Below are 23,497 nucleotides of genomic sequence, written 5' to 3' on the forward strand. Positions count from 1 at the left end.
ATGGCTTGGCGTCCGTGGATTACTCAGTGATGAGTAAGAGTTTGCGCCACTCAAGGTCACATGGCATACCTTAGTCGTCAAACTAGCGTGGCCCGAACGACTTCCTTTTTGCGCTCAATTCGTTCTCATTGCAAGCCATCAGCAAATTGCTTCCCAGACCACATTCACTTACACCGTTATCGCGGTGTTTGATCCGAATGTAGCTGCTGTCACCTGTACTAGAGATATATTACTCTCTATCTTATCTGCGGACTACTCATACCTGCCAACATGTCGGACGGTAGGTCTCTTCCACCCCCAACCGAAAACGCCGTGCTGATTGCCTCTGCAGCTGATTTCGAAGCTGTTCGCAAGCTCCAAGCTGAGCGGAATGTCGCTACAGCTGGGAAGAAAGGTTCTAGGACCTTTGATTCGTCTAGCCAGCGCACTGACAACTCCACCAAGGCCTCCCTGACCGAAACCTTTGATACCACTCTGTACGACCGCGAGGGTCCCGACAAATACGCAGGCTATAACACGTCGATTGCTATTGATGGCGATGAAGAAATGGAAGACGCGGACGGCGGTCACCGTTTGGTTGGCCAGTATACCGCAACCAAAGATCAGATTGACGAGTTTGCCCACGGCAATGGCGTTGAGGAGGAGGATATCCTTACTGGACGCGAAAAGGCGGCCAGGATTGCGGACCGGGAGACAGACTATCAAAAGCGTCGATTCAATCGAGGCCCTCTGACGCCAACCAGGGCTGATCCCTTTGCGGCGAACACTCATGCCAATGTGGAGACAGATGGCCAGACATACCGTGAAATTATGGCTCTCCGTGAACTAGAGAAAGAAGAAGAGCGTGTTCAGAAGCTGATCGCAGAGAAGCAGGCTCGTGGCGAGAACGGTGTCACTGAACATGAGGCCACACCGAAGTTAGAGGATAAGGAAAATGCCGAGGCTGGTTCGACAGTCTCTGTCGCCACGGGACGAAAGCGCAAGCAGCGGTGGGATGTGTCTAGCGAACCCACAGAAGCTGTTTCTGAAGCTCCTGAACCTTCCGAGACGAAAGCAAAAAGATCGCGATGGGATCAAACACCCGCGCCCGCCGTGCCTGGCACCACCGAAGAGGCTCCCAAACGGCGATCAAGGTGGGATCAAGCTCCAGCAATCGCAGCCGCAACACCGGTTGGGAATCAAGGACTCGCGACGCCAATGCATCCGTCTCAAGTAGGTGCGCCTATGATTCCAACCAGTTTTGGAACTGATATCTCTGGTCGAAACGCCCCTCTCTCCGATGAGGAACTTGATATGATGCTTCCCTCAGAGGGCTACAAGATTCTTGAGCCCCCGCCGGGATACGCACCGATCCGAACCCCTGCAAGGAAGCTCATGGCAACCCCAGCTCCTGTTCCCGCGGCTGGCGGCGTAGGAGGGTTTATGATGCAGGAGCCCGAGAGTGCCCGAGCATTGGGCAAGCAGCTGCCAACTGAAATCCCGGGTGTTGGCGATCTGCAGTTCTTCAAGCCCGAAGATATGGCATACTTTGGCAAATTGATGGAAGGGGTTGATGAGAGCACGATGTCGGTAGAAGAACTGAAAGAGAGGAAAATCATGAGGCTGCTGCTCAAGGTCAAGAACGGCACACCACCCATGAGAAAGACTGCTTTGCGTCAGCTCACAGATAACGCGCGGCAATTCGGCGCTGGCCCTCTTTTCAACCAGATCCTTCCCCTGCTCATGGAAAAGTCGCTTGAGGATCAAGAACGTCACTTGTTGGTCAAGGTCATTGATCGTGTGCTCTACAAACTAGATGATCTTGTTCGCCCATACGTCCACAAGATTCTTGTCGTCATCGAGCCGTTGCTCATTGACCAGGATTACTATGCTCGTGTTGAAGGTAGAGAAATCATCTCCAACTTGGCAAAGGCGGCTGGTCTTGCTACCATGATCAGTACCATGCGTCCCGATATCGACCACGTGGATGAATACGTTCGGAACACAACCGCTCGAGCATTTGCCGTTGTTGCCTCTGCCCTTGGTATTCCAGCTCTGCTTCCGTTCCTTCGTGCTGTGTGTCGCAGTAAGAAGTCCTGGCAAGCCCGGCATACCGGAGTCAAGATCGTCCAGCAGATTCCCATTCTCATGGGCTGTGCTATTCTACCTCACCTGAAAGGTCTGGTTGACTGTATTGCGGACAATCTTAGCGATGAACAGGCCAAGGTCAGAACCGTCACTGCTCTTGCTGTGGCTGCGCTAGCTGAGGCTGCCAATCCATACGGTATTGAGAGTTTCGATGAGATTCTTAACCCACTGTGGACCGGAGCCAGAAAGCAGCGTGGCAAGGGTCTAGCTGCTTTCCTGAAAGCTGTCGGCTACATCATTCCTCTTATGGACGAAGAGTATGCCAACTACTATACCAGTCAGATCATGGAGATTCTCCTACGTGAATTTTCTTCTCCTGATGAAGAAATGAAGAAGGTCGTTCTCAAGGTGGTATCACAGTGCGCGAGCACTGACGGCGTGACGGCTGGTTATCTCAAGGAACACGTGTTGACCGACTTTTTCAAGAGTTTCTGGGTCAGGCGAATGGCTTTGGACAGAAGGAACTATCGCCAGGTTGTGGACACGACTGTCGATCTTGGACAGAAAGTCGGCGTGGGAGAAATCCTTGAACGTGTGGTCAATAACCTGAAGGATGAGAGCGAACCTTACCGGAAGATGACCGTTGAGACTGTTGAGAAGCTGATTGCAGCCCTTGGGGCTGCCGATATATCAGAGCGGCTTGAAGAAAGGCTGATCGACGGTGTCCTCTATGCGTTCCAAGAGCAAAGCATTGAGGATATTGTGATCCTCAACGGTTTTGGTACAGTGGTTAACGCACTTGGTACTCGCTGCAAGCCCTACCTCCCCCAGATTGTCAGTACCATTCTTTGGCGTCTGAACAACAAGTCCGCTACAGTTCGCCAGCAAGCTGCCGACCTCATCTCCCGTATCGCAATGGTCATGAAGCAATGCGGAGAGGATGCGCTTATGGGTAAGCTTGGTATTGTGCTCTACGAATATCTGGGTGAGGAGTATCCCGAAGTTCTCGGTTCCATCCTCGGTGCTCTTCGGTCCATCGTCACCGTCGTGGGTATCAACCAGATGCAGCCACCCATTCGCGACCTTCTGCCACGGTTGACTCCCATCCTGCGTAACCGTCATGAGAAGGTCCAAGAGAATACCATTGATCTGGTTGGTCGTATTGCTGATCGTGGGCCCGAATCCGTCAACGCTCGCGAGTGGATGCGTATCTGCTTCGAACTGCTTGACATGTTGAAAGCCCACAAGAAGGGTATCCGTCGTGCGGCGAATAACACTTTCGGTTTCATCGCAAAGGCTATCGGCCCCCAGGACGTCCTGGCGACGCTGCTTAACAATCTCCGTGTTCAGGAACGTCAGTCCCGTGTCTGTACTGCTGTCGCCATTGGTATTGTGGCCGAGACCTGTGCTCCATTCACTGTCCTTCCGGCTCTGATGAACGAATACCGTGTTCCTGAGCTGAATGTTCAGAATGGTGTGCTGAAGGCCATGTCCTTTTTGTTCGAGTACATTGGCGAGATGGCTAAGGACTATGTCTATGCGGTTACTCCTCTGCTGGAGGATGCCCTCATCGACCGTGATCAAGTGCATCGGCAAACTGCTGCTAGTGTTGTCAAACACATTGCCCTTGGTGTGGTCGGCTTGGGATGTGAAGACGCCATGGTCCATCTGCTCAACCTAGTCTTCCCTAACATTTTCGAAACCAGTCCTCATGTTATCGATCGTGTCATTGAAGCCATTGACGCCATCCGGATGGCTGTTGGCACCGGTGTGGTCATGAACTACGTCTGGGCCGGTCTCTTCCACTCAGCACGCAAGGTACGCACGCCATACTGGCGACTTTACAACGACGCCTACGTCCAGAGCGCGGATGCAATGGTGCCGTACTATCCTGAGTTGGAGGAGGATGGCCTGGCGAGGCCAGAGCTATCGATTGTAATCTAAATAAAAGCTAGTCTGGCTTCTTTATGTATTTTGACCTCATTCCCTCGTCGTCGATCCCGTTCTATATTTTGACATTCTGAGCCTGTCTTGTCGCGGATGGTGTTGATGGAGGAACTGGCGCGTATTGCTTTGATCTACTTATACTGGAGGTTATAGCGAGCAAACCAATGATGTTGTTAAACCATTGTCTTTTTCAGTCTACAGTTGTACCATTATCGTCTGGTAGAATCCGAGGACGGTCCGCGCGACGGCTACTGCTTCTCAAGGGACATTCCTCATTTGAAGCAACACATAGACGAACAACCCATGCCTCCTACTAACCAGGTATCTTGGTAATTTACCTAGTTAACTGGCTAGTGGCGGTATCGCATCTAAATCCTTAACCATGACGATGAACAGAACAGAATCCCGCACGTGACATCATCCCACAGCATACTAAGGCATAGCAAATCTCCAGTCTCATATGTTTGTGTGGTGTCTGTGTCACAATCTAATTATCATCCTGCTCTACCAGTAGACAATTAGTACCACCGCAGAATGATAAAATGGAGCAGCATTAGTCACAGGTGCCCTCTGCAAGCGATGGAGTGGTCGCCTTTCTCAATTCCGCGGGAATGAGCTGGCTGACGTATACGGTGCTGGACCCTTGACTCCAAATTTTGTGGTATGTACCTTGGTAATTGCTAGCGAATAGCAGCAATATGAGTTGCGGATACTCCTGGGGTGGGAATTCCGGGACGCGTGTATGTTTTATTTTTGGACGGGGGGCGGTTACATCAGCGGCTTAGATAGATGTCTCCGTTTGACAAGAGGCCCTGACAAGGTCGCATCGCGGATATTGGGTTCTGTAATCGGTGATCAGAATTTAGATCTTATCATTGGATTATTTGTGACTCTATTCAACCGCATCTCCACTTTTGCAAGCCAGGGCATGCCTGACCTCCACTGTTTGATTACTCATTGCCACTGCGAGGTTGCACTTGTTTGATGATGCTCATATGTACGATTGTATTCGTGGTGAGACAGGCTATATACATAAAACAGTAAAGGGCTCCACACATCGATCTTGAGACACACGCGCTCATGTATTTCCAGGATGTGTATATTAGGCAATAGGTGTAGGTAGTAGTGGTATAGTACGCAGGTGTATAGGTAGCGACCGTAAATGACACTGGATGATGTCCATGCTGTAACAAACTCCACCCAAACATGATGACTCCAGACATTCAAAAAAAAAATGAAAGCAAGTGTCTGCGTTCCGTTTTTAAATGCACCGCCCAATTGCAACGGGTATCAGCCCAAGTCCTCCACCATGTCTCCCCAGCGGAGGGACAGTCGACGTATTGACGCAGAACAAGTAACTGGAGCTGGAAAATAATAGGAAGAAAAGATATGAAACGAATCGAATAAGGACCAATGCCTCTAGATGGGGGGGGAAGGAAGAAGAAAACGAAGGCCTGCCGCGATAATTTCCTGGATGCAGTAGCACGCCACGGGAACGCAGTAAAAAATCAGGGCACCCCCCAATACGAGGGTCAAGAGAAGAAGGGGGTGGAGACGGAAAAAAAAAAAAAAAAAAAAAGGAGTGATCCAACGAGAGAATAGAACTGAAATAAAAACAAAATGAGCATCAACCAGCAAAACAACCGGTACCTCTATGATCATGACGTGGGAATATAGTGGTCATCAAATGTGTAAAACCCCAAAGTCCCTGTACCGTGTCCTGCCCATCCATGATTTAACACGAAAATAAGAAAAGGGGTATCAATTCTCTGGCCTAGCAGAGATTAGAAGGGAGAAAAAAAGTAAAAAGGGTAAAAAAGAGAAAATGAGTAACAAAAGCAGCGAGGGATGAATCTGTTGTACAAGGGACCAGAGCCCATCAAATTGGTGGGAGATGGTTTGGATGTCGCACAGCGCGATAACCCAAACACTCAATGATTCCGGCATCCGTCAAAAGGTATAGAGGAAAAGAGGCAGAGGTCTTCGGGTGCAGAGTAGAGAAGGAGGTTTTCTAGTCGTCCTCGCCACCCGATACGTTTTCTTTCTCGCCCTTGTGAACCTTCTTGTGCCGACGGAGATTCGAAACAACAGAAAAGTGCCTTCCGCAACCTTCAACATCACATGCAAACGCTAGTTGCGAAGTCAGTATCGAAAGCTTCAACGATGAATTTAATCAAGCACTTACGTTTCTCCCCAGTGTGACTGTACATGTGCGTCTGCAGGGACGAGGGGCGCGTGAACCGCTTATCGCACACCTTGCACTTGTGCTTCTTCTGTGTGTTGGATGGCATCTTCGAGCTGAATTGGCTCATCATAGACTGCGGGCCGGGAGGAGCACTCCCAGACAAGAGGTTCGACGGGCGAGGTAGTGTTCGCGAAAGGTGTCCATTCTCGTACGACTCCGATGTTGTGGAACTGTAATCCGTGACAGACGACTCAACCGACGCAACAGATGCACTGTAGTAGGGGTAATTTCCCCCCGAGGAGATGGATGACCCAGATGAATGGGTCGCAGGAAATCCGTACGAGTCCCCCGAGCCCCGGGCACGAGGACCATAGATGTTGCGAGGCGTCAAATCCTGGCTGAGCGCGACCATTCCACGACTGGCATCGAGAGCATCACCAAATGTAGGGCCCGACGGAGGCTGTGAATGATTACCACGAGGATCGCTGGAATAGAAGGAACTTGTTAGCGGCTAGTGTTTTTATAACCTGTCGAAGAAAGAAGTCACAAGCTTACACATGTGAAACACGGCGACTGTCCTGGTGTGGGTGAGCGAGAGGGGGGGCATAGCTGATCGGTGCATAAGTCGCAGGAGTGAAACTGCTCATCGACGAGGCTGTGGTATAGGTAGGCGCTTGTTCGAAAGTCGTGCGAGGCATATCATGCTGTAGACTTATTACCTCCGCCCCGGAATAGCCGGTGGGGGCTGTCGAGTAGCTGCCGCTTGTGACCATGGAGGGTGCGGAGACAGGAACGCTCGAGTATGGCATGGACAAGGTAGGTCTGCTCACTTCCTCTGGCTTGGTATGATTGATGCCCATGGAAGTTGCGTACACTGGAGGAGTTGAGTGGGAAGAGGTGTGCGCAGAAGCCCAAGGATCAGTAAATTGGGGTGCGTGATGTGGTACGTTATGGGAGTAGACACTGTCGAAACTCATCCCGCCATACTGGCGGTTCTGGTTCTCAATGACCATCGTCATTGAGGCTAGGTGTATGTGTTCCTATGTTATAACTCAAAGATGTCGCAAAGAGACAAGAATCCTCGAACAGCTCCGGGTCAAGCAGGTTGAGTAAATAGGGAAGCGAGGAAACAGTAGACAAGTTGGTGGGACCCCGGTTGAAGCGTGTTGAAGAACTGTGCAAGGTGAAGAAGAAGGATGAGAATGAGAGCTTGAGGACGATCAACTGAGCGTTGAATATGCTCTGGCGCAAGGTAGGCAGTTGTTGAATGAGGAGAAGATGCGCAAGTGTCGGGAGATTTTCTTCTGCACTCGCAGACAAAACAACGACCAGAAGGGTGATAATCTGCGTTTGTGCCCAGGTGCGACAGCAAGAAAATCGAGGAGGAAGATGGAATATTAGGCCCTTGAACCCGACAGATAGGAAGAAGGAAAGACAGTCTGGGGAAGGACCCGAAGGGGATCGGCGAAGCTTATGAACAAACACAGAATCTCAGCATGAGCAGTGATGGACCGCAGGGACAAAGGCAAGCCCTGGCGTTGCCGTGTTGGTGCTGGGCTAGTGCCACTGACGACGTCCCGTCGGAGACGGTTGCAGATCGTTACTTTGGGCTGCTTAGGCTACGAAACGGCGCCAGTGTTAACAAAATAAAGAGAAAAAGAAAAAGAAAAATTAATAATAATAATAATCCTCAGTAAAGTAAATTACAGAGTACCAAAAATGAATCTACCAATTGCTAAGTGGGAAATGCTGAATCTCCAAATGGGAACCAGTTCCTTGGGTGACCCTCAAGGTTTCGATGGGTCCTCTTTTCCCTTTTTCCCTTTTTCCCTTTTATGTTTTATATTTTTTTTTTTCCCCTTTTGTTTCCCCTCTTTTTTTATTTCTTTTTTTATTATTTTTATTTCTTTAAAATTAATAGTTCAATCTTGGTTTCCTAACCCTTTCAATGATACTGTGTGCAAGTTACCTAGTCCTAGCAAAGTAAAAAATTCCCTTTTATAATAAGATTAAACACTTATTTATCATCTTTAATTTAAATTAGCTTTCCTCATGACTGCTTCTTTTTCCTCTTTCATCATGAAGGCAATCATACAATATTCGAATAATGAGACAAAGTTCAATACCATGCAAGTTTTCAAGACAGAGAAAATAGGATTGAAAATAAGCAGATAACTAGGAAGGGGTGAGGGAATAGCAAAAAAGGGGACGCCTGAAACTCCGTGCTCGGAACCAAGTATGTGCATACAGCTCGCAGACCGGACTGTTCAAAAATCACACTCTAAAAATATCATTTTTAACCAGATAAATCGTAGAAGAGTGAGTCCCAATTCCCAAGTCTACAGGCTGGGACGGGAAGACCAAAAGAAAAGAAAGGGGAGGGGAAGATGTGGGTTTGCACCAAAACAGAGAGAACCCAGAGATAGGTAGCACCTGGTTCTGATGGGGGTTACTGAATAGATACAGAGTAGGTATGGAGCAGTCTACCTAGGCTTTCTCAGCTTCATGTCGCGACAGTTCCCGACTCTCAATTTGTCAGGACTAGATAGTAGCCACTGGCCAGTACACCTGTAACCACTAACTAGTAAGAGTAGGTACTTTTGGAGTCAAGTGCACATACTCCATAAAGGTACATGGCGTCCAGTCGCACTACTCCAGGAAGGGAATCATCTTAAAGGGGGCGGTGGGCTTCAAGCCTACTGAGGAAGGTAAGTAAGATGCACTAAGCCAGTTCTGTTTTCACTAGTAGAGTAAAGGGGGGCTGCGGGCCTGCGGCGCACCACTCTGTGCCGTGTCTGTGGGAATGGATGACCAGAAAGGAAAAAATGAAGAAAGTGGAAATACAAGATGGCAGGCAACGCCAAGACTTAAGCTTAGATGCAGCGACCAAGGTTCGCCTTGAGTCTTTAAGGGTGTTTCAAGGTGGCGGGGAAATGGCAGATCACAGAGATACGTCAAAGGGTATATCCGTTCCGTGGGGGCAGTCAGCAGCAATTGGAGATGGAAAGGCTCCCAAAGAGACGATGGGTCCATGGACTCCACTCACTCTTTTGACTCTGCATTCTGCAATAATAACAGTAATAATAACGCCCACTGATTAACTGACATGACAACAGACGGGACCAAAAGAGGAGAGAATAAATGTGGTGAGGATTTCTGAAGATAGTAGTGATATACTCAATCAGGAAAAAGGTAGAGAAACTATTCATATATTCATGGAGTATATGTACTATCGCCATAGACCTCGTTCATTTTGTTTAGTTTGTCAATAGTATTCGGTAGGTAGCACAGTTAAGGAAATAATAACGCCTCTTGATGTAGAGCATCCAATAGTCGATCAAGCAACTTCGCGAAACTGCAGATTGCAGACGCAGCACTTACAGTGACAAGGTGAGGTGCTTGAGCAACAGAGCCAAAAAGTGAGGGTCCCTAAGCAGGTCATTGGTTTCTCAGCAATGCCAAATGATGATGATTGATGATTTGGCCCTGTTATAGAGCTGCACCTCGAGCACCTTACGGCAGTGTGGCTGCAGGGCCACCGCTCCACTGTGACAATTGTCTGCGGAATACAGGTCACTATTAAGGTATGCTCGAGGTCATAGAAAACGTGAGTTTGTTTTGGCCTGTGTATTCTGATATTGCCTCTTATAATACCACTAGTAGAGGAACGTAGATTTAAGGAAGGTGGGTGGTATGTGAGGCTGCTCAGCTTCATCCTAGTTGGTGCACTACATCAGTGTCGTGTATGGAGTGTTGCCTCAGACATACCATACCAATTTTGCAACTTATCTGTTCAATGTGCTGAAAATATCAGAATGGTCAATGGCGGGTGATTATGATCAATGCACTCCGCACCGAATCCTCCGAAGTCTCTGAAGAAAACGAAAGAATTATACAGTGATGCTGTACTGTAGGTATCTGTCTGATCATTACGGAGTATTGTCTACCCCTTCACCGTCTTGGCTGCCAGGCCTCTAAGCGGATTTATGGTGGTTGCCAATCATCACTTGGAGGAATCCCAAATCCCAAGCAGCTACCTCGGTAGTAAGGTACTGAGTATTGTACGTGCCGAGGGCTGAATGATTGGATGCAGTGATTGTGTTGTTGTAGCCTCAGAATTATTAGGAGGGGCTCATGAGCTTGTGAGATTAGTGAGCCTAGTGAATGCAGTATGACAACATAGGATTCAATAGTAGTATATGTTTAGATTGGGAATAGCATCATAATCATCAATAACAACAATAGTACCACCAAAAGTTGGTTTCTCAGGTTCCAAGGCTCGGACGCCATCCTCCTGGGTTACGGTATGCGGAGAATAGCATCGCATGTGCCGTCGTCATCATAAACCTCGACTGTCCCCGCAACTCATGTCATCATCGCCATGATTGGGAGCAACAGCAGCAGCATCCCGCAACCGCAAGCATTGGTAGTGACTAGCTGGGACAACGTCATCTTTCAATGGCCAACAACTCCGATGTACAGGAGAAATTATCACATAACCGCCTTGCCTAGCATGAGTTGTGATGCGGCAGGCAGGAAGAAACAGAATGATTAATCCCCAAATTTTCCCGTCGGACATGCTCCGGAAAAGTGTCCTGTACTTTATGTGGAGGAAACCAGTATCCGACTCTGCACTAAGATCCTGTACACCACAACAATTTTGCAAGATCGCATTTAACTTCGGTTCTTGAGATGTTCAGATGACCACATTGTTTATGCAAGGATTAGATGAAAGATTGGCCTTATACACATGATAGAAGGGACTTAATTAATCAAGCTGACTCAAGGTCATCCTACCTGCAACGAACTGTATGACAAGGAACCTTGCCTGTCTTCTGCCTTCATACCTTCATTTGTTGTCCGATTGTTTTCAATTTCAGTCATACCCTTACTGGATGAATTTTCTCTGTGCTGCAGCGCCCAGTGTGCCGAACCCACCATCGACTCAGATCGCAGCCAACTTCCCAGGATCCCATGGTGTGTTGACTTGGTCGGTTCTGTTTGGCTGCTGCAATGGTGACACGGAACAGCCACCAAGCCACCGAGCAAGCCATCAATTCTGTTCCCCGTTTTCCCGTCCATTTCCAATTCCGCTTGGCTCACAACAGTTTCGGGGATACAGGAATGAATCAGTAGTCTCCAGAAAGATAATTTCCCTGCCGACTTTTGGTTTTTCTTGACTTCATCTTACCCTGTCACAAACATCCTTAGGCGTATCGACGTCAGAGCGCGGCAGAGAATGGAGAATGATGTGTACTATTCTGTGCTAATTTTCCCGGCTATACCATGTTGGTGCTTGGAGTCGGTATATTCCGCTACTCGTCCTTCCACCATCAAAGCAAGTCTGATCCGCCCTGGGAGAAAGGCAGAAATTGTACTCCGTGCCCTTTGCTTCAAACCACCATTATTATGGAGCACTCCATAATCTACACTCCTAGTGGTAGATAGTAATGGATCATGGAGATTTGAGACCAATAGTAGATAGTGATTAAGAACTCGGCCTGCAGTATGAGTCTTCGACATGACGACGTCAGGATAACCTACTTCGTTCCAGTTTGTGTTCATCTACAGGAGTACTGTAGATCAAGATCTCAGAGATAATCATCTACCAAACATCCGATGTCTTTATCTACATCTGCCATGGCTATCGACGATCAGGCGTACAAGAGGCGTTTATCTCACGATCATCACCATACAAGCCATGTTGAAGTGGATTCCCGGGGAGGAGATTGACAAACACCAGATGTGCACTTCTGCAGCCATGCTGTGGAAGGAACAAAGAGGCGTCATTTACACTTTAGTTAAGACTCAAGAGTGAAATGATTTGCCCAGGTTGACCTCGAGGTCATGAGCTAAACACTGACCGTGGACCGCCTGATGAGCACTGTGAGCTATGATAGGTGGATACTGTACAAGTCATCGGTGCAGATGGAGGCCCTAGCTCAACTTAAAAAACTCATCAGGCATAGCAAGCTTCAATCGGATGCCTTGAAAAAGGGAAAACTTGCACAAAGGCGTCATCTCGCTACATAAGATGAAAATTTGCCCCTGTCGCTCAGCGTGCCCAGGTTACTTGGTTGATTTCTCTGTACCCAATCGGTGTATTGGAAGCATTCTTCAACCTAGGCATTGTTTCTTGCCTATGGAGCAGACCATTACCTGTAATATTCATGAGAGCAATAATACCCACGAGTGCAAACCAAGCAAAACCCAAAATCATGAACTTGTCTATCAACGCAGTGACATACTGAGTAAAGTCAACAAGTTGAACAGCCGGAATAATTAAGTGCTTTGTTCTCCATGGATTGACCACCTCAAAAACGTGGGTCATGAACCCACACTGCTGGCACGAGCCTGGCCATGTGCGAAACGGAAAAGAAGAAGGGAAACCTTCCTTCAGTTCCCTGTCCATGGATCAGACCCATCTGGGTCGACCCAAGCTTGGAAATCGAGACTTGGTTCCTCGTACCTGGTAATTAACCATAGCCAACTATCCGTGCTCCATATTCCCTAGAAGGGTAGAAAATAATTTTTTTTCCCTCCTTTAATCTAAGAATTTCGAAGTAAATGAGTCAAAACCAAAGAGTCAAGGCGTGACACTGTGGAGTCGGATTCAGGGACCATCCTGTCTTCCAGTTCTTCAGCCGTTTTGGGGAAATGCGAAGAATTCTGGGCTGACATTATTGATCCACATTGAAGCACTAACGGCCTCTTGCTCCTAAGTTCCCAAATAACATGTATCCATTTTGAGCTATGAGACGTACTTGCAAGTCGCAATTCACATCGCCACAGTCACCACACCCCTGTTCACGGCTCACTTGGTCGATCTCCACTCGACAGTTGGAGATATGCAACGGCTGTAGATACTTAGATAGTCCATAAGACCGGACTCGGAGTTCGGGGTCGAAACTAGGACATGGCGTAAAGAATGAAACGGCAGGAAGGCCCATATCCCGCATGCTTAGTGCACCAACACGGTGATTTATCTGTAGAAGACTTAGAAGGGTACTGAAGTTCCCTGCTCCATATGCCTGTGTTTCTATATGTAGAACAGTGCCTAGATTGCAAGGTCGTCCGTATTGGAGTACAGTTTTGTCGAGTATCCAGTTCCATAATCATTGTATAAAGCGCTCTAAGGGAAGTCATATTGACTGGTCTACCTACTTCAGAGCGGTCATTAAAATGACTGGCTCCACCATCCAACACGACGAGGAAAAGAAAGTACGAACCTGATGTTGGTGGATTCAAGGCGCCAACCAGCTCCTCACCGCTTCTCGCACAGAGCTTGTGGGGTGGGAAGTGAACTTAATTCATAAGACTGCCGCGCCTGCCCCACATCAAAGGATCAATCTAAGCCTATTTTAGTAGGTCGTAGACTACCATTCCAGGAAGGATGTGGAGCAGACACGGCACATCATCACCAAAAACGCGTAATTACCGCAAGGGTTTTCAACCAATTAGAAACAGGAGGGCACACCGACAACCTGACTCTAATCCCAAATAGAGTACAGGTTCCCAATCAGGCAGTCCAGTAGAAATATGATCTGTCAAAAACGAACAGAATCGTATCGAACTGTCCCTTTCCTTACTGGTCTGCTTTCCTAGTCCATGAAGTATTTGGTTCAGGGGTCCTTGTCAGAGACTCCAGAGTCTCAAAACCCAACTTTGTGGCTTGCTGCTACAGCAAGCTGGGTCATCCAACGAAGCTATTCTGACTCTGGGGTTCAATGACTGCCACTTTAAACAATAATAATATCTCAGCAAATTAATTTTTCAATTAACCGTGCTGAATGCTGAAGAGCCGGATTAATTCCTGTGGCTTGACCTTAGTGGCCAGGAGTCAGCCACTTTCTGCAGTGTGATATTGTTGCGACTACGGATGACTTCCGTAGTCCCCAATAGCTGGGCTGAGATCCTATTCCGAAGCTTAATGAAAATAGTGAACGAGGAGTCTACCTAAGCATACATGCAAACATTTATTATGGTTACTCTTGAAGCAGGATCACTAGATATTAAGCCACTGAGAGAGGGGTCTTCGACACATTCAGTCCCACTGTCGGTTTTACTGCACTGGCCAGCTACAGCCTGTGCTGTAAAGGGATCTGATAATGATTTTTCATCAGTTGTGAGGAATGACCTATCATGTACTATGGGAATAGTCCAAGAAAAGGACACTGGACGAAGGACGAGAGCGCGACATCTCCACCTCATACCCAGGATTTTTATGAAGATTCGGATACATATGGGGTCACACTGATTATTGATTTGGGATTCTTGGTGTGCTGTACGGTTATGTCAATGATGATTCTGATAAGGTGCGTCTGCTGATCGTCAGTAACAGGGGCGAACTGGAGCTCTCCGAAAGGATTCGGACTCTTCAGGCAAATCAGTAATCAACTCCATATCAAGCGACCCCAAGCAACGGATTGGCATATCCTTCATGGAGGGTTCGAAGCCTTAAAGTTGTGTCTACCAGTCAGTGTCAGTTGCACGAGGGCAAATCCATGTTTTCCAACCGGCAGATCGTCATGATTGACAATGCCTCGCAGTTGACAGGGCCATGTCCTCTGTAGTCTGGATTTCAGGCATCTCAGACTCAAAGTCTCAAGAGGATTCTGACATACTAAAGCCCTCAATACGCCTCTAGAGTTCACAACTCCTTCTAAAGTCTAAAATTTTGGACCTTACGTAGCTGGGTGTAAAATCCCACATCGACATCTTCATAGTTCTCACAGAACCCCGAACGGGAAACACTTTTTGAATGATTCCCGAGGATGTGATGGGGCCAGTGCCAAGGTAGCTAGAACTGATGGAAGATGACCGAGCGTTCTATCCAGTGTTCATTTGCAATTTTGGGCATAGTGTTCCATTATTCAGCTCAGGGAACCTACACAAAGTAGCAATTGTGGTTCATCCCGCCTGCTGTCCAAGCCAAAATATTGCTAACCGCAAGTAGAAAGAGCTTATTCTCAATCAACTGGGTAAAGGTAAACCTTCCTGATACACGAAGGGATCTTGCGGTCGCAGGGCAGAGGATAGGCTGAAGGCAAAAGTATTTTCATACTCTGTGTTATGAACTATTGGTTGTGATAACATTAGTACAGAGTAAAGCAAAATGATATACCTTGGCAAAAATAAAGAGCATGAAGAATTAATCAATCTGTGGATTAATCAAATCTAATAGGCCACGCAGTAGTAGTCAGAACCAACCTGCCTGAACCATGAAGATCAACACATATGATTTAGTGTTGGTCTAAGATAAAGACAGTGCTAGCATGTATAGTAACCCCCACTCTCAAATTTTAAATTTGCAATTTGCAAATATCTTATTTTTATTTTGTGATTTGATTTTCCCTGGCGGTAGGGGGTGGCATGCAGCCACTGCAGCCAAGCTCCCCCAGAGACGGCAGATAGTCGATAGCCGAGCTTGGCATTTAAATTATAAACCAATGAGATTGGCAGCTCCACAGGAGCTGACGCGTGCACATCTCGCTACTATCCTTATTTTGGCATGCCAGTCTCAATCGGGAATGAGGACCTGAATACCTTAGCTTAGCTTACGAGAAGTGAGCATGGAGCTCAATATGTATTATTGTTTCCTAATTACTGTGTACTGTAGAGACGGATTCACTTCTCTTCCAAGTGTCGCTGAAATACCTTGTAGAGTGTTAAAATGGATACACTTCGAAAAAGCTGAAATTTCTACTAAATCCTGAAGAAGAAGCTAGCTAAATAGTGTAGAGAGATTCAATTGCAGAATGTTTTGATCAGTGCGTCAAATCTGGGCCACCATTTGTTGGATTGAACCCCGCAAAGCCCGTTTGCCTTACCTAAAACCCTGCGTGCGGTCCTGGCTGACCCCACTTACACTACTACTTTGAGGATATTGCGCCTAGCTGCATTCTGAAACACGCCGGCTGATTTCTTGGCCTGTCGCGAGTCACTCGCGACTTGAGGTTGAAAATGAGTTAGGACAGAAGAGGCTAGGCCAGATGGGTACAGGCTGTAAAGCTTTAGTTTAGAACTTCAGACGGGCCTTAGTTTGGCAGCACTTTAGGCCTTCGTCTTCCACCCACTGGGCACCAACAGACTGGTCAATTTTTTCAGACTTGGGACCTTTCCGAAATGGAGATTACTGTTGTAGTTAGCATTGCGAGGTGGCCAACACTAGTGAACAAGAGAGACAAGGAAAGAGATTACCCGTCGCCATGTCTACTTAGCCATAACTGTCATGGGGGTTCCCTTCTGATCTTCTGATGGAGATGGCTAAGGTATGGAAAGTTGGGAACTATAATCTCAACCCGCACTGTTAAATTACCCAGGTTTAAAATAGACTAATTCATAATAATTGAGCTGCAATCTGAATCAACCATCGCAAGCATGACCTCGTATGTATTCGACCGGCTCGGCATTCCTAATTACGACAGCCATTGAATCGTGGAGGATGAGCATCCCTGTATTTCTGTTGCAGGCTACTGATTGTCTCCAACAACTACTCCGTAATCATATTGCGACTCAGCACAAGAGGTCCCTATATTGGAGACAACCCCCGAGTTAGAAACAAGCTTCTCAAAACACTCCTCAGCAGCAGTCTGGCCAAGAGTGAGAGAGTAGTACCTACTAATCACTTATCCCAGTGTGCAGAAAAGTGGGACAGCAGACTTCCTTGGCCGATGTCATTGGGTGGACATTTGGGAAGAGATTCTTTGGGAGCACTGCCATGCTCTAGCATTATTGAGCATGTGCTACAGCGTACTGCTGTCCGATGACTCAAAAGTCAATTTTATGCGAAGGCTATGAGAGGAGGTTTGTTAATGCCTTAAGAATTGCATAGTCAAAGAGATTTTCAAAGTTTTTCCCCAGTTTTTTACTCTGTGTACAGAGTATCTACTGCAACCTCACATAAACCCAAAATCATGGGTCAAAAGCTTGCGATCCCTCTTAGTAAGGACAACAATAAACTCTCTTCATACGAACACATCGGAAATAAATTCCTTGCTAGTTCTCTTACCCTTGAGTGCTAAAGGAGGAACATGAGACGAGCTATAGCTCGCGGACCGGACAATCCTCCATAACAGGTTAACCACCCACGAAGGGTGGGTACTTGGTAGGGATTGTGCTACACATAGGTACTGCCATGATACCTATCTTGCTAGGAGTCAAGGTCTGTACTTACAGTTGGACATACGTTCCGGAGTAAGTAATAGGTATGCATGTAGGTAGGTATGTATGTAAGTCTGTCCGTCTTATTATTCCACTGCAGGCTTTCACGTAGGTACAATGCATGCTGCTTTGCGGAGTACATATAAAGAACAAGAATGAGACTTGACCACTCAAATTCGTCTCTGTAAAGAGAGAGTACGTACACTCTTTCGGGGACAATATCCAATGGACTGTAGCAGAGAGGAAGCAACAAGGAACCCTCAACGCAGGCGACGTATGACCTATGCCATGGTTCGACTACTATCTATATACTTCGCCTTTCAAAGGACTATCGCCCCTGTTTCATTCTTAGGGGGCAGTTCTCCTGGCCCAAAATGGCGAGTCAGAACCAGCGAACATCAGAATCAGGTCAGCATGTTGATTCGTGCTTTGCTAGAGCTTCGGAGTACGTAGTACGTACCCCATAGCTTACCCAGCTGGCTCAACTCCAAGGGTCCTGTCCTCCGACCTCAAAAAGGAGGAAGAAAAAGCCACAAGTAAAACCCTCGCCCGATCAGGCCCTCAACGCTCGAGCCTCATCACCTCTTTAAGGAAGGATTGCCCAACTTTCCCTAACTTCTTTCTTGGATTGCTCAATCTGGCTTGAGAGCAGGAACTCATGCCCAATCATGAATAATGCAAGAAAACTCTCCATCTGCAATGAGTAATGACGACTGGAATGCTTACGTCCATGACCAATCAGGGTCAATATTTTCAAAAGCAGTTCGAATCAGGGACGGCTGCCAAGGCCGCAAGCCCGCACATGACAAGAGCGGTGGTGAATGGGCTTACGCGGCACATCCTCTGTCTCCTGCATTGTGATATGCTTGGCATCGGGTCCAGTGGCAAAGAGGGGTTGACCAGTTGGCGGAGGTATTTGGTTGATGGGACGCAGTACAGGTGAGTTTGGGGTTTGGGAGGGTGGATTACTCCATTTTACAATATTCTCTCTTGATGAATGATGACGCTGTTGGTCATGCAGAGTGAGTAGGTGGGGTTGTACTATAGTCTGTACCCTGTCCTCCGTAGGCGAGTATGAGGATGGAGTAAGATTACGTTGCAGCCTGAGGTTGGGGCTATTCATGTTGAAAACGGATTGTATACATGCCGGTCTCGAATGAACTGCAGATCCAGTGCTGGTCATCGAGGAGTAGACGGACGAAAGATAGTGATCGGGCTTTGGAGAAGCAATGGAACTTATGTCCTAGACTTTGACATGCGATGGGTGGTTGGCTTTCTGTGCACAGAAAACAATGTCAGATGGTATAAGATACTGTGTCCATCTGGTGCGAGGGTGTGTAGGGATCTGAGTATCGACTGTGGAAAGGAGAGCTAGGCATACATCTCATCCTTGGGGCGTAGCGATTCAATGTAGCGGACCACCTTCGAAAGACAATCAAAACATTGCAAGGCTCGCATCAGTCAGTTGTTGTATATACAGCGTGGACATGACAGGACGTCATTCAAACAGCTTCACGAAGAATTAACAAATCGTTCCTTGAGGTAGTAATTAGATTGATGGGTCTATTAATCAGAGTGATCGGTCTCGCGAATATACAGCTAGCTCGAACACTCAGTATGGACGCTCCAGCAGGCCACAAAGCCGAGAACGCCGAGAAATGGTAGACAGTGATATGCATAGAAAACATATAGTTCGAGATGTGAATCATCAACCGGCGTCGACTGCACCAGGCGGCCTACGGGTGCATCCGCACGACTAAATATGAATAGACGAGCAGAGCCTTAATGAATACGGTCCAGCTTGGCGCGGTTCATAGCAATTTGATCGTCGACGAAATCGCTCTGTAGCAATGTCAGTAAGTCAGCAAACACTAGAGAAGCAAGCAAGAACACTCACCTTGCCCATGATTCGCTCCAGGTGTCTATTCTGCTCGTCAAGTTCGCGGCCTGTGGCACGAGCAAGTCCATTCAGGCGACTGGCAGCACCGGACAGAAGATCCAGATTCTGCTCAATCTCATCCTCCATAGCCTCATCCTCACTGTCCGCCTCGAACTGATACTTGGCACGCTCCGTGACATTCGTCCTGTTCTTGCCATGTGGTTTACCCGCTTCCCTCTCAATTTCCCTAAATGTGCGCTCCATTCGTTGGTTGGTTTGATATGCCTCATTGCGCGTGCCTTCCCGAGTTGCCCGTTCAGCACGATGGGTCTCAATGATCTTCTCGTCCCGCTCCCGTCGTCTACTGGCACTAGTGAATGGATTTGACACGTGCACCGCAAACATGCTCTTATTGAGAGTTTTCAGCTCCTTTGCTTTCTCTTCAGCAAGTCGGCCCTCAATAGTCGCGACATCCAAGGCTTTCTCGGTGTCATGAATTCTTTCCCCTTGGGCTCCAAGGCGGGCGAGCGTTTCGCGGCCGGTTTCCTCAGCCTGCGCGGCGACGCGCAGAGCATTGCGAGTGGATGCGACATCGCCCTGCTTAACGAATCGCATCTCCTGCTTGATGTTCTGAATTTCCTCCTCTTCCTCTTCTTCCGCAGTGAGCTGTCTCTCCTGATAGGTGGAAGAGTTGTACTCATTGCTTCCGCCGCCGTAAGCATTGTTTGGTTCTGAGTATGGAGGCGGAGGACCATTCTGTTGCTGCTGTTGTTCACGGTCCCTGGCTCCTCCAAAAAGTGCGTCTCTGTCTGCTGCAGCGGAGTCATTCGGATCGGTGCTGCCTAATCCTCCATAGCCACCAGGGCCGTATCGGGAGGTCGATGCGCCACCAGCGTTACCGAATCGATCAGCCCCGTATCCGCCTTGATTGCCATACTGGTTGGGAGCATAGCCTTGAAGCTTATTGTCGCCTGGGATGCCTCCAGGTGCGGGAGTGCCAGCGGGGGAGCGTCCTTTCATCGAGCCTGGTCCAGCAGGCTGTTCGGAGGGCGGAAGAGGGGCTACTCCAGCGTTCATCTTGGCTCTGGTATACGGGTCAATTGGTGCGGGCTTCGCATACGGGTTCGCAGGAGGAGCTGGACTCTTGCTCTTCGACCGGGACCCAAAGAGGGCCCGGCGGTTGGACGAGTCATCGTCGTCGCCGGACTTCTTGAACAAGCCCATTGCGGATTGCCAGGGAGGTGTAGGAATGAAAGGGGTATCAGGGGAAACGGCGGACAGGACAGGGAAAGACAAAAAAGACAGTGGGAGTGTTTAAAACAGTCTAAATAAGAAGAGGTGGTGGGTGAAGGCTGAGAAGATGTTAAATGTAGTTGGCACATTCAGGGGAGTTTCAGGCAACTCATCTAAATTGAGGGGGTCTCGTCGAGACCCGGAGAAGTAATACAAATACAACAATACATGAATATGCTGGGTAGTGTTCAACTAAAGTATGTGGTAACAGTGTATGAGACATGTATTGTGGCGCAGAGAGAGGCGGTGACAACGCTAATCCAATCATAGTTAGCTGGGATGGCTGAGCCAAATTCGACGCCTCAGAGAACTGCGGCAAACGTACTCCTGTTCTCTCTGCCTATTTACTTCTCTGGTTTGCTGAGAAACCACCACGTCTGGGAGGCTCCACAGAAACCATGGCGCCGTATCCTGGGTCTGATGCTGACTATATCAAGGACAAGGCGCGGAGGGACTTGTTGACCCTCCTTGAAGGCGTGAGTGAGGCTCCTTCCTGGTCGTCCCCTTCTCAACAGCATCGATGTTACAGGAAGCCGAATTGAGCTAAATCAGAACTACACGGGCAGGTGCGTGGTAAGAAGAATCTTGTCATCAGCCAAAATCTGGCAGGCCCAGTTGGGATCTTCGTCAAATTCTCCCAACTCCAGGAATACGGCGTAGATCGAGTCTTTCTGCTCGAGAATGCCAATGTTGACTCATCCCAACGCAATGTCGTCTTCCTAGTCCATGCCGAGAAGATACGCCAGGTGCGAACAGCAGCAGGTATGTCGTCTCGGCTCTATTTCTTGTAAACCATTGCCTGCATTATCTGTTTGGCCTCCTTTCGGGCCAGGACACATGGGACATCAGTAGATTACGCAGAATCATTCACACTCTACGTAGTCAGTCACGTTCCCTATATAAAACAATCCGTGTCCTCATCAAGAGGCTACTACTGGAGCTCATCCCTAAGGCTTTCTTTCTCTAAAATGTCCGATAGAATGCCATCAGAATGAGCTGACATACTTCTCTATAGAGCAAATCAAACGTCTACAGCAGAACGGCAATGTTGAGCATGAATTTTCCATATTTTGGGCACCCAGACGAACATTTGTAAGCAATAAGATCCTGGAAGATGCAGGAATCATTGGCGATGTGAATATCACCGAGTTTCCACTGTATTTTGTACCGCTCGAACAAGATGTCCTTTCCCTGGAATTGGACGACTCCTTCAGTGATCTGTACTTGGTAAGTGCAAGAAAATTCTCTCACTTCAACCAATTTACTTATCATCACACAGCATAAAGATCCAGGTTGTATCTTCCTCGCCGCGAAGGCTCTCATGGATATCCAGCAAAGACAGGGTTATTTTCCTCGAATCATTGGAAAGGGAGATCACGCGCGCCGACTCGCAGACCTTCTGTTGCGGATGAGAAAGGAGCTCGATGCTGAAGAGAGCTCCGGTTTGGCGGACCTTTCTGCAAGAGGACTTCTGCCCAGTGCGAGTACCGAAAGTCTGATCATTATTGACCGGGAGGTGGACTTTGGCACTCCCCTGCTCACGCAGCTCACGTACGAGGGCTTAATTGACGAGTTTGTCGGAATCAAGAACAACCAGGCAGATGTTGATACGGCTATCGTTGGAGCCAACTCTGTTCCCCAGGCCCAGGAGTCTTCCAAAGCTCCTCAACAAACCCTGAAGCATGGACAGAAGCGGAAGATTCAACTGGATTCTTCTGACCAACTGTTTAGTCAAGTGCGTGATGCAAACTTCGCCATAGTCGGCGATATTCTGAATAAGGTCGCCCGGCGTCTAGAAAGCGAGTATGAGACTCGTCATGCGGCCAAGACGCCTTCAGAGTTACGTGAATTCGTGAATAAATTGCCAACTTATCAATTGGAACACCAAAGTCTTCGCGTTCACACGAACCTCGCCCAAGAGATAATGAGAAATACGCGCTCAGATATCTTCCGCAAAATTCTTGAAGTCCAGCAAAATAATGCTGCGGGCACTGACCCAACGTATCAACATGATGCCATCGAAGAATTGATTGGCAGGGATGTGCCTCTCAAGACTGTTTTACGTCTGCTGTGCCTGGAGTCGTGCATGTCAGGCGGACTTCGTCCCCGAGATCTCGAGAATTTCAAGAAGCAAATTGTCCACGCCTACGGACATCAGCACCTACTGACCTTCTGTGCCTTGGAGAAAATGGAGCTCCTGCAGCCACGTTCCTCGGGCCCCACCATGCTTATTTCGACTGCTGGTGCTCAGCCAGGGACTAAGACGAATTATAACTACTTACGGAAGAATCTACGCCTGCTGGTAGAAGAAGTCAGTGAGAAGGACCCGAACGACATTGCCTATGTATATAGCGGCTTCGCTCCACTCAGCATTCGTCTAGTCCAATGCGTTCTGCAGAAGCCGTACATATTCTCACTCGTCAAGGGCGGTTCTGCCTCTGCTACCTCCACCCCTGCAAGCACTGCATCCCCCGGCTGGCTGGGATTCGAGGACGTTGTAAAGAGCGCCCGTGGCGCGACGTTCAGCATTGTTCAGAAGGGAGATGATAAGGCAGTTCGTGCGCGACAGACGCTGAGCGGCAACAATGCAACCAAGACTGTGTACGTATTCCTCCTAGGTGGAGCGACCTTCACAGAGATTGCGGCTCTGCGATTCATCGCAGCTCAGGAAGCCCCGCGACGGAGGATTGTCATTTGCACAACGAGCATCATCAACGGCGACCGAATGATGGAGGCAGCCATCGAGAAGGGAAGTTTTGCAAAGACCGAGGGGTAAGAGGCATGTTTTCGGACTGGCAAATTCGGCGGAGCCAGTGTCCTGTACACCGACTAATTTTAATAACGATCCTGTCAACGTAAACCACGAATGCTGTATGATCATTGATAGCGTATGTATATTGACTTACCCAGTTGTCCCACCACCCTTCAACAACGTGTGAGTACCTTTTTCCATTTTCAAACGC

General features: G+C 48.2%; 4 protein-coding genes across 4 annotated transcripts; 2 read left to right on the forward strand and 2 right to left on the reverse strand.

Annotated features, from left to right (window-relative positions):
- Window positions 1-270: 270 nt before the first annotated feature.
- Window positions 271-4,011, forward strand: Aspvir_000466 (U2 snRNP complex subunit HSH155; the record flags this gene model as incomplete). Its single annotated transcript, XM_043265601.1, has 1 exon — window positions 271-4,011. One exon carries the CDS (start codon window positions 271-273, stop codon window positions 4,009-4,011), a length of 3,741 nt encoding a protein of 1,246 aa, XP_043121536.1.
- A 2,014-nt stretch (window positions 4,012-6,025) lies between these two features.
- Window positions 6,026-7,212, reverse strand: Aspvir_000467 (C2H2-type zinc finger protein; the record flags this gene model as incomplete). Its single annotated transcript, XM_043265602.1, has 3 exons — window positions 6,026-6,144; window positions 6,200-6,684; window positions 6,755-7,212. 3 exons carry the CDS (start codon window positions 7,210-7,212, stop codon window positions 6,026-6,028), a joined length of 1,062 nt encoding a protein of 353 aa, XP_043121537.1.
- Window positions 7,213-19,144: 11,932 nt separating this feature from the next.
- On the reverse strand, window positions 19,145-20,465 carry Aspvir_000468 (putative plasma membrane SNARE protein (Sec9); the record flags this gene model as incomplete). The annotated part of the gene is made up of 2 exons (XM_043265603.1): window positions 19,145-19,204; window positions 19,260-20,465. 2 exons carry the CDS (start codon window positions 20,463-20,465, stop codon window positions 19,145-19,147), a joined length of 1,266 nt encoding a protein of 421 aa, XP_043121538.1.
- Window positions 20,466-20,932: 467 nt separating this feature from the next.
- Aspvir_000469 (Sec1 family protein) lies at window positions 20,933-23,310 on the forward strand (the record flags this gene model as incomplete). The annotated part of the gene is made up of 4 exons (XM_043265604.1): window positions 20,933-21,010; window positions 21,101-21,296; window positions 21,550-21,761; window positions 21,814-23,310. The coding sequence occupies 4 exons, from the start codon at window positions 20,933-20,935 to the stop codon at window positions 23,308-23,310; spliced, it is 1,983 nt and encodes a 660-aa protein (XP_043121539.1).
- Between the last annotated feature and the right edge of the window lie 187 nt (window positions 23,311-23,497).

Source organism: Aspergillus viridinutans (genome assembly GCF_018404265.1).
Source record: "Aspergillus viridinutans IFM 47045 DNA, scaffold_1, whole genome shotgun sequence".
Taxonomy (NCBI): Eukaryota; Fungi; Ascomycota; class Eurotiomycetes; order Eurotiales; family Aspergillaceae; genus Aspergillus; species Aspergillus viridinutans.